At 41.3% G+C, this 13,101-nt stretch overlaps 1 protein-coding gene across 2 annotated transcripts in view; it reads right to left on the minus strand.

The window, feature by feature from the left end:
- The window catches only part of INO80 (INO80 complex ATPase subunit), a 74,566-nt gene that overhangs the window by 38,721 nt on the left and 22,744 nt on the right, over positions 1-13,101 (minus strand). For both annotated transcript variants that reach the window (XM_071809172.1, XM_065839572.2), the window contains exons 14-21: positions 12,937-13,032; positions 10,327-10,386; positions 9,569-9,711; positions 8,413-8,497; positions 3,513-3,630; positions 2,409-2,494; positions 1,277-1,444; positions 715-848 (exon numbers count right to left, since the gene is read on the minus strand). In XM_071809172.1, the coding sequence (XP_071665273.1) occupies positions 715-848; positions 1,277-1,444; positions 2,409-2,494; positions 3,513-3,630; positions 8,413-8,497; positions 9,569-9,711; positions 10,327-10,386; positions 12,937-13,032 (890 nt within the window). The remainder of the gene's footprint in view (positions 1-714; positions 849-1,276; positions 1,445-2,408; positions 2,495-3,512; positions 3,631-8,412; positions 8,498-9,568; positions 9,712-10,326; positions 10,387-12,936; positions 13,033-13,101) is intronic.

The following is a 13,101-nucleotide window of genomic DNA, read 5'->3' on the forward strand; positions in this document are numbered from 1 at the left end:
AAAAGCATCATCAGTCCACATGCACTATTGTTAATTTGACACCGAGACACAGCATTGTTCTGGAATTGTATTTTACACTGTAGAAGAGTCTTATCTTCAAACATGGCTTTTTCATCTCTGCCCTGAGTATTTCCCATAACTGTATGAAAACAAAATTAATCAGGAATTGCCACACTCAAAAAAAAAAAGACCAAACAAAAACCAAACTGCATTCGGGCAGCTTCTATTCATCCAAGGCAAGCAGTAAGCATTATCAGCTGTCACAGCACTAGTAGATGCTCATGATATACCATGTCACAATGGAGAGACACAAGTAGCCTCCTTAAACATGAGAACTCACTGAAGGGAAACCAGGGGTGCTTGTGGTTGGGGTTTTTTTTTTTGTTAGGTGGATGTTTTGTTTGTGGTTTTTGCTTAAGAATTCCTTTAAAGCTTAATTCTATTACGCATCATTAGCAAAAAATATAAACTCCTTTTCCTGACTTTCTTATTCAATCAAACGGATATTTGGTGATCAGAATTCCACCAAGAAAGAGGATCAGATATCAGATGCTTAGCAGCTGGATGAATGAAAGAAAACTAGGAATGTATCACTTGGTCAATGTCATTTAAGTACATCAGGTAAAGGAGTTAATTAGCACTTACAAAGCTAAATATAAGTCTAAGTAATAATACTAAATATGCTAAGCTGGAGAGGAAGTGGAGTAGGCTTGCCTGTCCCGTGAGTGGTTGAAGACCCTGATCTGTCCATGACGGTAGATGAACTTTGAAATCTGGTATGGCTTTAGGGAGATGTGAAATGGAGACCAAGTTTCTTGCCGCTCAAACAGCTCTGGGTGGTTGCACACCTATAAGAAAGAGCACATGTCAGATACTCGGGAGGAACTGATTTAGTGCAATGAAGCATTTACATCCCAAATGAACTACAACCATTGATCACAGAAACTTTAATATTTCTTAGTATGTCACAGCTGTTTTAGAATGTCTAGTCAAAACTGAACACTGCATCACATCTTTTTCTACTCACGTAGCAGCTATTGCTGATTCCTCCCAAATTAATTATTTCCTTCAACAACCAATTTGGAACCAAAACAGTTAGCAGATGTATGCACCATTTGGCTAAAGCTCTTCTACCCCATCATCACACTATACTGCATGCTATTTTGCTTGCCTACGGCAGAACTTTTTTAATATGGTGTTTTCTAGAAGCCATATTTTAGCTCTGTGATAATGAATGATTATACTTTTCAAAAATTACTTTTTAAAATAGCCTTACCTTCCTGAACTGCATTACTAGATTCATGAGACTACTAGTGGTGGTCTGTGCTTGCTGAGTAGTGCCCATTGAGGACTGCAGGAGGTCATCGATAGAGATTTTGTTTTTCAGAGCTTGGTACAACAGCTTCTGTCGACTTGTCTGCTGGCAGTACATAAGAATTTCGATCTGCAAAATAGTAATGAAGATTTACCTTTTCTTTCTCTGAAATGGGGGATGACCACATCAGTACACACAAAGCAGAGAGAAACATATCTTAATGGAAACATAACTTTCTAAAAAAAATACATATATAGACAGTCGCATTCAGATCTGTATTTCAGGATCCAACCTGGGAAGGACTTAACCAAAAAGTGTCTTTTTGAAAGCTTAGGTAACGATGTCGGAGACCGACCTTTATATGTACATGAGCACAACTAAGTAAACGTTACATCTGCAGCTGATCAGCTTAAAATATGACCTCAGTTCTAATATCCTACTGCTAAAATGACAGCCATTTAGAGTCGTTTTAAACACAGGTCAGGAGCCCATGATAACAGATTCGTCACATAACAACAGTGACTCTGGGAAGTTGTAGTTTTGACAATAATGAGCACATCAGAACAAAGCAGATGTCTCTTTGCCAGCGGTCCCAAAACCTGGAGACATGCTGACCACAAGATCTTCCAGTACTGTTAAGAACCACATGAAATTAAGAGACTAACAAGACAGTAGAGTATGATATTGCCATGAGGCATTTCTTGCTTTTTACAAACAAGCAAAAAGAATTCTAAATTCACGCCAAATCCTTCACAAAGGAAATGGAAGATATTTATCACCCAATCATTCCTGTATTAACCTCCTTCACTTCAACCAGTGATATTTCTGTTAATCAGGCTTAAAGATTTTTTATTTGTAACTGTTAACAAAATGTTTTCCCTACAGGAGAAGTTTATTAGTTAGGGGTTCTCCAGTTATATTCACATCTGATGAGACTGCTACAACACGCTGCCAGAAATCAAAGGTCTGTGAAAAGTCTGCAACCAAATTTCAGGTATGCAGCCTGACAAATGAGTTTGCAAAAACCAGATTAGAGAACAGAGCTGTGACAATAATGTTGAAATACTGATATCAGAACAGTACTTTTTCTCACCTTATCTGACAGCTCATTTTCCACATCCTTCTTGATTCTTCTCAACATGAAAGGTTTCAGGATCATGTGCAAGCGGGAGAGCTGATCTGAAGTACAGGGAATAGGAAAGGAGGAACACGTTCTTCATCAAAGACAAAGAAACTACATGGTGTCCCACCACAAATTAGGTCCCTTACTGCTCAGCCATTTCCTGCCATATGAGTTCTTACAGCACGGAGTTGGCATTTCTCTGCTGATTTTTTTTTAAATGAGTGATAAGCTACACTGTTTAACTTCTGAATCTAGAGACCTGCTTCAAAGAGTTAACTTCTGAAGCATTTTATGTGTTCTATATTTCCCTGGGCTGAATGGTATGGGCTTAAATTTATCACTCACTATTAGTGAAGAATGAAGTTTCAGATGAGACATGGCTAATTCATGAAGAGAAATCATTAAAGTTTTAAGTCTCACCCCCCAAATCATAGCACCACAAAAGCAGGGCATACTACATTGTCAGAAAACTGCAGCCTTTACGATACCCTGTAAAAACAAAGATCTGTGTATTTGAGAACTCGTGAAACTTTTACTTTTGTGACACATTCCAACAATGCTGTGTTCTACTCCAGTTACAAATCAGCTATTTTACCTAGCTAGAATTTTCTACATAATTATGCCCTAAAATTTACTGCGAAGATTTTAATTTTTTTAAAGAGTTATTATGCTTTTCTTCTGCTGCTCAAGAGGAGTTTAGTGCTTTGTGTAATAATTTTTATATCTACAGCTTGTAACACCCCTAGGAGATCTTCAAGATGATGTGCTCTGAAGAAATGTATAAATATTTAAACCATTTGTTCTCCTGTGTTTGTGAAGGAGGAAAACTGGAGACAAGTAGCAAAACAACATTTTCACTATGTGTTTTTCTATTCATCACACATGCTACATTACAGTCAGAAATTCTGACATAAACTGTGGAAAACAATCCATAACATTCCAACCCTATTATGCACCCTCTGCTTAGATTGCATTTCTCATACAAAAAATTAGAGATAAAGTTTGTTCATTACTAGTTGGAAAAGGCAATAGGTTTTTAATGTAGAAACTACGGCAGCTACACACTGCACTCACTCTCATCAATGGCGGATTTGTTTTCTGCATGACTCTCTATGTCCTTAGAAAACCACTCATTGAACTCTTCGTGGGAATCAAACAGCGTCGGCATGATAAAATGCAGCAGGGCCCACAACTAAAAGGAGAGGAGAAAGCAGATCAGCAAAAGTCACCCTGCTGTGGACAAGGTAACTGTGGATCCTAAACCCTTGCAGCTCTTTATGAGTAAAATCATGTTACTATATCATGAGACACTGTGAAATTAAACAAAAAGCAGCCACATCCTCTTCCTGCCCCTCCAACCCCCAAAAATGCCAGATATGTCAACAAAACACCACTAGAAAGTAGTGACAAAGACACACAGAATCACACACAGAATTGGCTAGGTTGGAAAAGACCTCAGAGATCATCAAGTCCAACCCTTGGTCCAACTTCAGCCCATTTACTAGATCATGGCACTAAGAGCCATGTCCAATCTCAGTTTAAAAACCTCCAGGGACGGTGAGTCCACCACCTCCCTAGGCAGGCCATTCCAATGCCTGATCACTCTTTCCGTAAAGAACTTCTTCCTAATATCCAGCCTAAACTTCCCCTGGCAGAGTTTAAGCCCATGTCCCCTTGTCCTATTGCTAACTGCCTGGGAGAAGAGACCAGTTCCCACCTGACTATAACTTCCCTTCAGGTAGTTATAGAGAGTGATGAGGTCACCTCTAAGCCTCCTCTTCTCCAGGCTGAACAACCCCAGCTCCCTCAGCCTCTCACCATAGGTCATGTGCTCAAGTCCCTTCACCAGTCTTGTTGCTCTTCTCTGGACCCGCTCCAGCACCTCAATATCTTTCCTGAACTGAGGGGCCCAGAACTGAACACAATACTCCAGGTGTGGCCTCACCAATGCAGAGTACAGGGGAAGGATCACTTCCCTTGTCCTGCTGACCACACTATTTTTGATACAGGCCAGGATACCATTGGCCTTCTTGGCCACCTGGGCACACTGTTGGCTCATGTTGAGCTTGCTGTCAATCAGTACCCCCAGGTCCCTTTCTGTCTGGCTGCTCTCCAGCCACTCTGTGCCCAGCCTGTAGCGCTGAAGGGGGTTGTTGTGGCCAAAGTGCAGGACCCGGCACTTGGCCTTGTTGAACTTCATCCCATTGGAATCAGCCCATTTTTCCAGTCTATCCAGATCTCTTTGCAGAGCCCTCCTGCCTTCCAGCAGGTCGACACTGCCCCCCAACTTGGTGTCATCAGCAAATTTGCTGATGGTGGTCTCAATCCCCTCATCTAAATCATCAATAAAGATGTTAAACAGGACTGGACCCAACACTGACCCCTGGGGGACACCACTAGTGACTGGCCGCCAGCTAGATGCAGCCCCATTTACCAGCACTCTCTGGGCCCGGCCCTCCAGCCAGTTCTTAACCCAGCAGAGAGTGCACTTGTCCAAGCCATGGGCTATCAGCTTTTGAAGGAGTATATTATGGGAGACAGTGTCAAAGGCTTTGCTGAAGTCTAGATAGATCACATCTACAGCTTTCCCCTCATCCACTAGGTGGGTCACCTGATCATAAAAGGAAATCAGGTTGGTCAGACAGGACCTGCCCCTCCTAAACCCATGCTGGCTGGGTCTGATCCCTGGTCCATCCTGGAGGTGCTGTGTGATTGCATTCAGGATGATCTGCTCCATCACCCTGCCAGGCACCGAGGTCAGGCTGACAGGCCTGTAGTTGCCAGGGTCAGCTTTGCAGCCCTTTTTGTGGATTGGGGTAACATTTGCCAGTTTCCAATCATTTGGGACCTCCCCAGTGAGCCAAGACTGTTGGAAGATGATGGAGAGCGGCTTGGCGAGCTCTTCTGCTAGCTCCCTCATCACCCTAGGATGGATCCCGTCTGGTCCCATAGACTTATGAGGATCCAGATGGCTCAGTAAGCCACCAACTATTTCCTCTTGGAATACAAGGGGACTATTTGGCTTCCTATTCCTGTCAACCATCTCCAGAGGCCAGTTATCCTGAGGGCCATCTGTTTGACTGGTAAATATTGAGGCAAAGTAGGTATTAAGTACCTCAGCTTTCTCCTCATCTTTGTTAACTATATTTCCCTCAAAGTCCAGTAGAGAATGGAGGTTTTCCTTGCCCCTCCTTTTGTTATTAACATATTTAAAGAAGGACTTTTTATTATCCCTAACAGAATTGGCCAAATTAACTTCAAACTGCACTTTTGTTTCCCTGATTTTTTTCCTGCACGATCTAGCTATTTTCCTAAATTCTTCATAGGTAGCCAGCCCTTTTTTCCACAGTCTGTAAACTCTCTTTTTATTTCTGATTTCCTTCAAAATCTCCCTGTTTAGCCAAGCCGGTTGTCTTCCCTGTTGGCTAGCCTTTCGGCGCACTGGTATAGCCTGATCCTGTGCCCTCAAAACCTCCCGCTTGAAGCATGTCCAACCCTCCTGGGCCCCCTTGTTTTTAAGCATTGTTTCCCAGGGTATGCTCTGAACTAGACTTCTGAATAGGCAAAAATCTGCCCTCCGGAAGTCCAGTGTAGAGGTTTTATTGGTGGCTCTCCTTGCATCTCTAACTATTGAAAATTCTATTATTTCGTGGTCGCTATGCCCCAGGCGGTCGCCAACCACTACACCTCCCACCAGCCCTTCTTTGTTTGTAAACAGTAGGTCTAGCAAGGCCTTACCCCGGGTAGGCTCATTTACCAGCTGATGAAGGAAATTGTCCTCTATACACTCTAGGAAATTCCTAGACTGCCTCTTCTGTGCAGTATTGAGCTCCCAGCAGATATCTGGCAGGTTAAAGTCCCCCACAAGAACAAGGGCTGTCGATTTTGAGACATCTGCCAGCTGCTTGTAGAATAATTCATCTCCTTCATCATCCTGGTCGGGTGGTCTATAACAGACACCCACAAGGACATCAGCCTTGTCGGACTTGCCCCTGATTCTGGTCCACAGGCACTCAACCTTGTCACTACTGACCTCAAGTTTAACAGAGTCAAGAGACTCTCTAACATATAAAGCCACCCCTCCACCTCTCCTGCCCTGCCTGTCTTTTCTGAAGAGCCTGTAGCCACCCATAGCAGCACTCCAGTCATACGAGTCATCCCACCACGTTTCTGTGATGGCAACTATGTCATAGCTTTCCTGCTGCACGATGGCTTCCAGCTCCTCTTGTTTGTTGCCCATACTGCGTGCATTAGTGTACATGCACTTCAAGTGGGCTGCTGATTTCACTCTTAATTCAGGCTTTTTGTCCTTAGGCTGATCTTTGGAGAGCCCAGTTTCAATCCCTTCCCCCTTCAAACCTAGTTTAAAGCCCTCTTGATCAGTGCTGCCAACTTATGGGCTATAGTCCTCTTGCTCTTCCCAGAGGGATGAAGCCCATCTGATTTCATGAGACTAGGTACCATGGAGTTTGCCCCATGGTCAAAAAAACCAAAATTTTTATGGTGGCACCAATCCTTTAGCCATCTGTTAATGAGATGGGCTTTTCTGTTTCTCTCTTTATTTGCCTCCTCATCCATTCCGGATAGCACAGGAACTGAGGCAAATATCACCTGTGCTTCTGTCCCATGAACTGACTGACCCAGTGCTTTAAAGTCTTTTTTAATTGCCCTGATACTTCTTCTGTTAATGTCCTCACTGCCAGCTTGGACTACTAACAGGGGATAATAATCTGTGGGCTGAATTAGCTCCGGCAGTCTTCTATTGATATCCCTCACCCTGGCCCCAGGAAGGCAGCAGACCTCCCTGTGGGATGGGTCTGGGCGACATATAGGGCCCTCTGTTCCCCTCAGAAGGGAGTCGCCGACTACAACCACCCTTCTTTGTTTTTTCCTTATAGTTGCGGTTGTAATTCTTTTTGTAAATGAGGTCTGTCTAGGAGGCTCTCCAGGCAGATCTTCTTGGCTGTTCTCTGATGGACTTTCTGGGTCCAGGGCCTCGTATCTATTTGTTAAGGGCACCAAGGGTGGTGATGGTGTTTGAGAGAGTGCTCTTTTGCCTCTCCGATCAGGGACCCATTTCCATTCCCCCTCATCAGCTAGTTCTGCTCCATCCGCCTTATGGCAGGAAGGATGGGGCTTCACCATCTCTGGTTGCACACCCTTAGGAGCCAAGAGGGTTTGACTCCACCAGTCAATTTCCACTTCACTTTCCCTAATGCTCCTTAGTCTCTCCACCTCTTCCTTGAGCTCTGCCACTAGGCACAGTAAGTCATTGACCTGCTCGCATCGTACACAGGTGCCTCCCACACCATCCTCTGTTACCAATGCCAGGCACAGACACTCTGCACAGCCAGAAACCTGGGTGGCTGCATCCTTCTTGGAGGGTAGTGTCTGTGTAGACACCTCCTGTGTAGACACACTCTTTGTATCAGCAGCAGCAACAGCTTTCCTTTTTCTAGAAACCATTACTGCCTTTATTTAAAAACAAACAAACAAACAAAAAAGACCACCCAAACGAAATGAAACCCCCAACAAACTCACCTAAAAGAGCTGGTTGTGTCCAGCCTACCTGCACTGCCACGCCCCAGTCTGTGTCACCAGCAACAGGTGAGAGGTCTAACAGCAAGGGGGAACAGAACCTCTGCACCCCACTGCACGAGCTACCACCGTCGTTGCTGCAGCAGAGCGTGGCACAATTATTGCAGCCAACAGAAGGAAAAGCCACAAGAATTAGATTTCGTTGTGTAATCTAGGTATTACTAACCACCAGGTATCTTCAGTTATTTTTATCTGAATGTGTGGCACATCTGCAATATTTCCCCTCCCAGAGCTGATTCCATGTTTGTTTGTCAGTGGTTTGTTGCAAGCACAATCCCACAACCACACAAACACAACAGGTTTCAAAACTGTCCACATATATTTAGGATATATTCTGGTAATAAAGAAAAGTCCACTCTTGCTAGCTCAAAAATACCTCAGCCATCGTGTTCTGAATTGGGGTCCCAGTCAACAACAACCTGTTTCGACACTGGAACTGTAGTAGGATCTTCCAACGAACACTGATGAATAAGAAAAATCATTAAAACTGTCATTTGTGGAAGGATATGAAACATAAGGTATTTTAAGACCAACTGCTTCCAGTGACCTTCCCAAATCATTTTTTGGGGGTCACTGTGTAAAACTATCACAGCTACTCCGCAGTCTTTCAAAAGACAATTACAGGAAGAAGTAGCTGTTTACAAATTACAAAGAAACGTGCATAATTTATTTTTCTAAGTATCTTTTTACTCATTTCTAATACAACTGCTTGGATACTAATAAAATCTCATCATCAGCCTAATTAACTTCCCAAAAGAAACAGTTATTGTGAATCAGAATGCCATATATTTTTCAGACTTTGCTACACTAAGTGTATGGGCCACTGTGGCAGGAGCGCTGAGCTGTGCGGCACAATCCTCTGCGGGGGGCAGTTTCCAAAGAATGCTGAAGAGACAGACTTGGGTCAGAGTAAGTCTGCATCTAAAGCATTCTTTAATTTACTGTGTACAGTGGCAACTTGGGCAAAGGTTATGGGAAAGCAATTACACAAGTAAAGATGGACAAATCTATCGCTAAAAACAACCAGAGAACTTTCTGGCACAGGGTCTTATGACAAAGATTGTGCTTGATTGCAGCCAAGATTGCAGCTCAGGGTTCTGACCTTCATTTGTGCCTGGAAGTGCCACTGAAGAAGGAATCAAAATAATGCATTTAATGGAGCCAATATAAGCAGTACGCACTAGAAACTACAGGCTGTTCGTGAGGCAGAATTCTGTGAGTAGTCAGAAAAGAAGGTGAACAGCATTTCACACTGCTTTGTTTAACTGTCCCGTACTTTGTATAAGTTTCTGTTTCATAATTACTTTTAAATTAGATTTTACATATTTGGAGAAGGAAAATCTAAATGCAAAAAACTAGTACATCAACCCACCGTCACAGAGTTGTACAGATACTTAACCAGTTTAGATACTTCAAGGGTCTTAAGTGTGTCAATTTTAACTTACATCCATTTGTGTAATCTTGATGTTTTCTCTAGATCCCTTCAAGAGGTTGATACAGAAGGAAGACTTTGTTTCCAGTTAATTTATTACCTGGAGCTACTCTTAAGTGCTTGTGCTTCATCCAGCACCATATATTGCCACTTCACTCGCTGGAAATACTTCACATCCTGTACTACGAGCTGATAACTGGTAATTACCACATGGAAAGGAGCATCCTGAGTATACAACGTCTTCTAGAACCACAAAATAAGAAACAAACATCCGCATAATGTCAATACATTGTGAAGAGTTCGCTTGTGTATACCGTAACTTCAGACGCTTTCATAATCTTTTCTCATTATTACTGCCTTCTACCCCAGCTGACTTTTAAAATTAATTACAGTATGGTTATTCAGCTGGTGGACCTGGACTTCAGCCCATTAGTCCCTGAACAATTTCAGATGCTTCTTAATGTGCCAGACAAGATCCAGGCACTGAACCTGACAAAATGCTCTTGTTAAATAGGGAACAATCTGACAGGCCTGCAGGGATGCTAGGCTTCGTCATCCTGAGTTATGTTACTCAAACAGAATAAACAGTCCTTGACGCTGAAACTTCTCACTTTATTTACAGAGCTCTAGTTTCTTCAACTGAACCCCACAATGCCCTGAACTGCCCTGTACTGTATTGCTCTCTAGCACAAGAAAAGCCTTTTGTCTCATTATCCTAATGAAAATGCTACTACATGGACAAAGAAACAGGACTCTGTATCCACACATCGTTCAGCTTGGTGGGGTGTAGCAACAGTTTCTGGTTTACTCTGCACAAATAACAAAGATGGTTGAAGCACATGGGCACGCTGGCATTACCTGACTCCAGAACTTCCTGATCACCTTTCTGTCATGGGGATTTCCCCAATAAGGTAGCACCTGGAACAGCACAAAAGTAGAAAAACTTTTGAAGAAAAAAAAGTACATAGGTGCTCTAGAATTTTATACTACGCATTCTACAAAATGAGAAAGACAGACCTCTTTCTCCAAAACAACAAAAAGGGAAATTATGTTTCTTAACACAGAGAAAAATTAGAAAGCCCTTAAAAATACTTCAGAGTATTCCAGACAAAGGTATGAAGCAAATTATGCCTAGTACGACAACTAGATCAAACCATGCTGAGGATCTCAAAAAACCCAGCAGCACATTAGACCTAGTCAGGTTTTTCTAAAAATTAAAAATGATACTTCACTTATGGCAGAAAGAGGTCTGCCCTCAACTGCCAAAGTTAACCCTACAGGCCTAGGGGGCTCATTCTCCTGTTTAATCTTCCCTGTTGTCCAGTTGCTCTTTTTTTATTTCAGAACTATCCCCCCAAATTTTAGATGAAGTTAAAACATCTGGTCTGGCCATACTTAATACAAGAATTCCAAAAAGTAGGCACTACTATCAGAGAAATCCATGAATCCATTTATGGCTAAGAATTTCATAGGTCCCATTACTTGGAACAGATCTTTGCAGTGCAGCAAAACCAGAGTTACTGGTTAATAATATTGTACTGCCATCTTCTGACTGGTGAAAGGACTACACTAAGACTGAAACCGAGAAAGCTGGTTTCTGAGGGTGTTAAAGGTCTTAAACATCTCCATCCTTCAACTGACAAGCTCCAAATTTTAAAGTGCCTTTCGCTGAATATTCTTTCAACTGTTTTGAACCAAGGATGGAAGTTAAAAACCATCAGACTAACCAAAAAGTGATCTGCCTTTTAGTTCACATATTCTGCCATGGATCTGCAGAAATTAATTCACTGTGATTTACTACAAGCATAATTCACCACACACTTCTGTATTATTAGAAGCAAGAACAAAACTGGTTGAAAAAGACTGATCAAAGTTATAAACATGTAACAATCACAGGTTTAGAAAACTTATTTTTAAAACATGTTGCCCTGTGGACAAGCTATATAAAATGACAGAAACAGATTTTTTTTTTAATCAAAAAAGGGTAAATATATTTTCATAAGCATCCTGACTGCATTTTTGAAATGTTTGCTGCATATCATTCATGAGAAGAAGCAAGCATGAACAGTTGCTCATCTGTTCTACACAATGAACTGATTAAAGGAAATGGGAGAAATTAAGTAGGTCAAATGACCAAGTGCTTTAATGTTTTCTACACCAGGGTTTTTAGTCAGGATCCCTCTATTGGTTTGGGTTATGCAAATATATACAATGGCTATTTTTCATTTTTGTTTCTTTGTTTGTGGAAGCAAGTCCTCACTAACTTAAGCATTTCTATTCCATCAGTAATCCCAGTTTATACCAAAATATAAGCCACTTGAATGATCCAGTATTAAACTATATTCCAACACAACTTCTCTTCAAACTATACACCACCATAACCAACATACGGTCCCATCAAGAACCTGCAGAGCTAGTTATATGATAACAGGTAAGTCCTTTAATACTGCCCTACCACACACCAAGAAATCAAATACTGCTTATAGTAATACTTCCGAGTCTTTTCTTTCATCTATTAAGTAGCCAAGACATTAGAACAATTAGCCTGGATGTTACTGGTATACTGGTTATTTATAACAAGGTGTCTTTTACTGTTCTTACATGTTCCCTACAGAAAAGAAAATCAGATGTTCAAAAAAAAAAAAGCTGATCAAGACCTCTCCACATGAAAGGTTTATTGCATTAACAACTCAAATATTTAAACCATAATCTATTCTTCTTTGCAGATGTAACTGCAAGCTTCTAAAATTTCAGCACTGTTCCAGCAGTACATGTTTTTTTCCAAATCTTCCTTTGCAATTCTCCAATGTTTTTCACTAGGGAACACCATCTTGTTTTTCAGTAACTGATCATTCCTTGCTTCTACCTTACTATGTTTTCACATCCAAAATATACCTGAAGAACTCAATTCTTACAATCTTTTTGTTCTTATCTATTTGTCCTTAATTTCTCTCCTTTTTCTTGATTACTAGTTGTATGTCTATGGTTCTTCTATTTTTTCTGTAGTAACAACTGAATTCTCCTTCCCTCTAATCTGTTTAGAGTTGCTTTTTTCACATACAATATTTTACCCAAATTCATATGAATGACTGAAAACACTTCTCTGACCTTAGAGACAGTATCTAAGAGTGAAATATTGTTCCTGTATCTGCTGGCAGGTCTATACATATTAGAACTGAACATCCACTCCCCGCCCCGCTTCAGTTCCTCAATGAAAAGGTGTCCTTAAGCTGTTGTAAAAGTAAAATCATACAATTAAAATAAGAGCATTTTAAACACTAGATAATTGAATGCTCCAGAAAAAAAAAACAAAAAACAGGATGCCAGAAAAAAAAAATCAGAATCAAGTCCATTACAGCGTTTCAAATTCCAAGGTAATTAGGCATCCATATGTGACAAAGAATTCGGAAGAAAAAAACAGTTTGCTTTTGAGAAAAGAGAAAGAACTTTCTTGCACATGCTTATTACCTTAAATTTAGGTACAAATCTTGCAAACTCCTGGTGCCAGTTGTTAAGAGTAGAGGCCGGTGAAATTATTAAAAAAGGTCCCCAGATGTTCTCTCTCTGGAATATACACATCAAAAAAAAAAAAAAAAAAAAAGGAAAAAAAGGGACACAGAGACAGTTTGATAC

The sequence above is a fragment of the Patagioenas fasciata genome, chromosome 5, assembly GCF_037038585.1.
Source record: "Patagioenas fasciata isolate bPatFas1 chromosome 5, bPatFas1.hap1, whole genome shotgun sequence".
Taxonomy (NCBI): Eukaryota; Metazoa; Chordata; class Aves; order Columbiformes; family Columbidae; genus Patagioenas; species Patagioenas fasciata.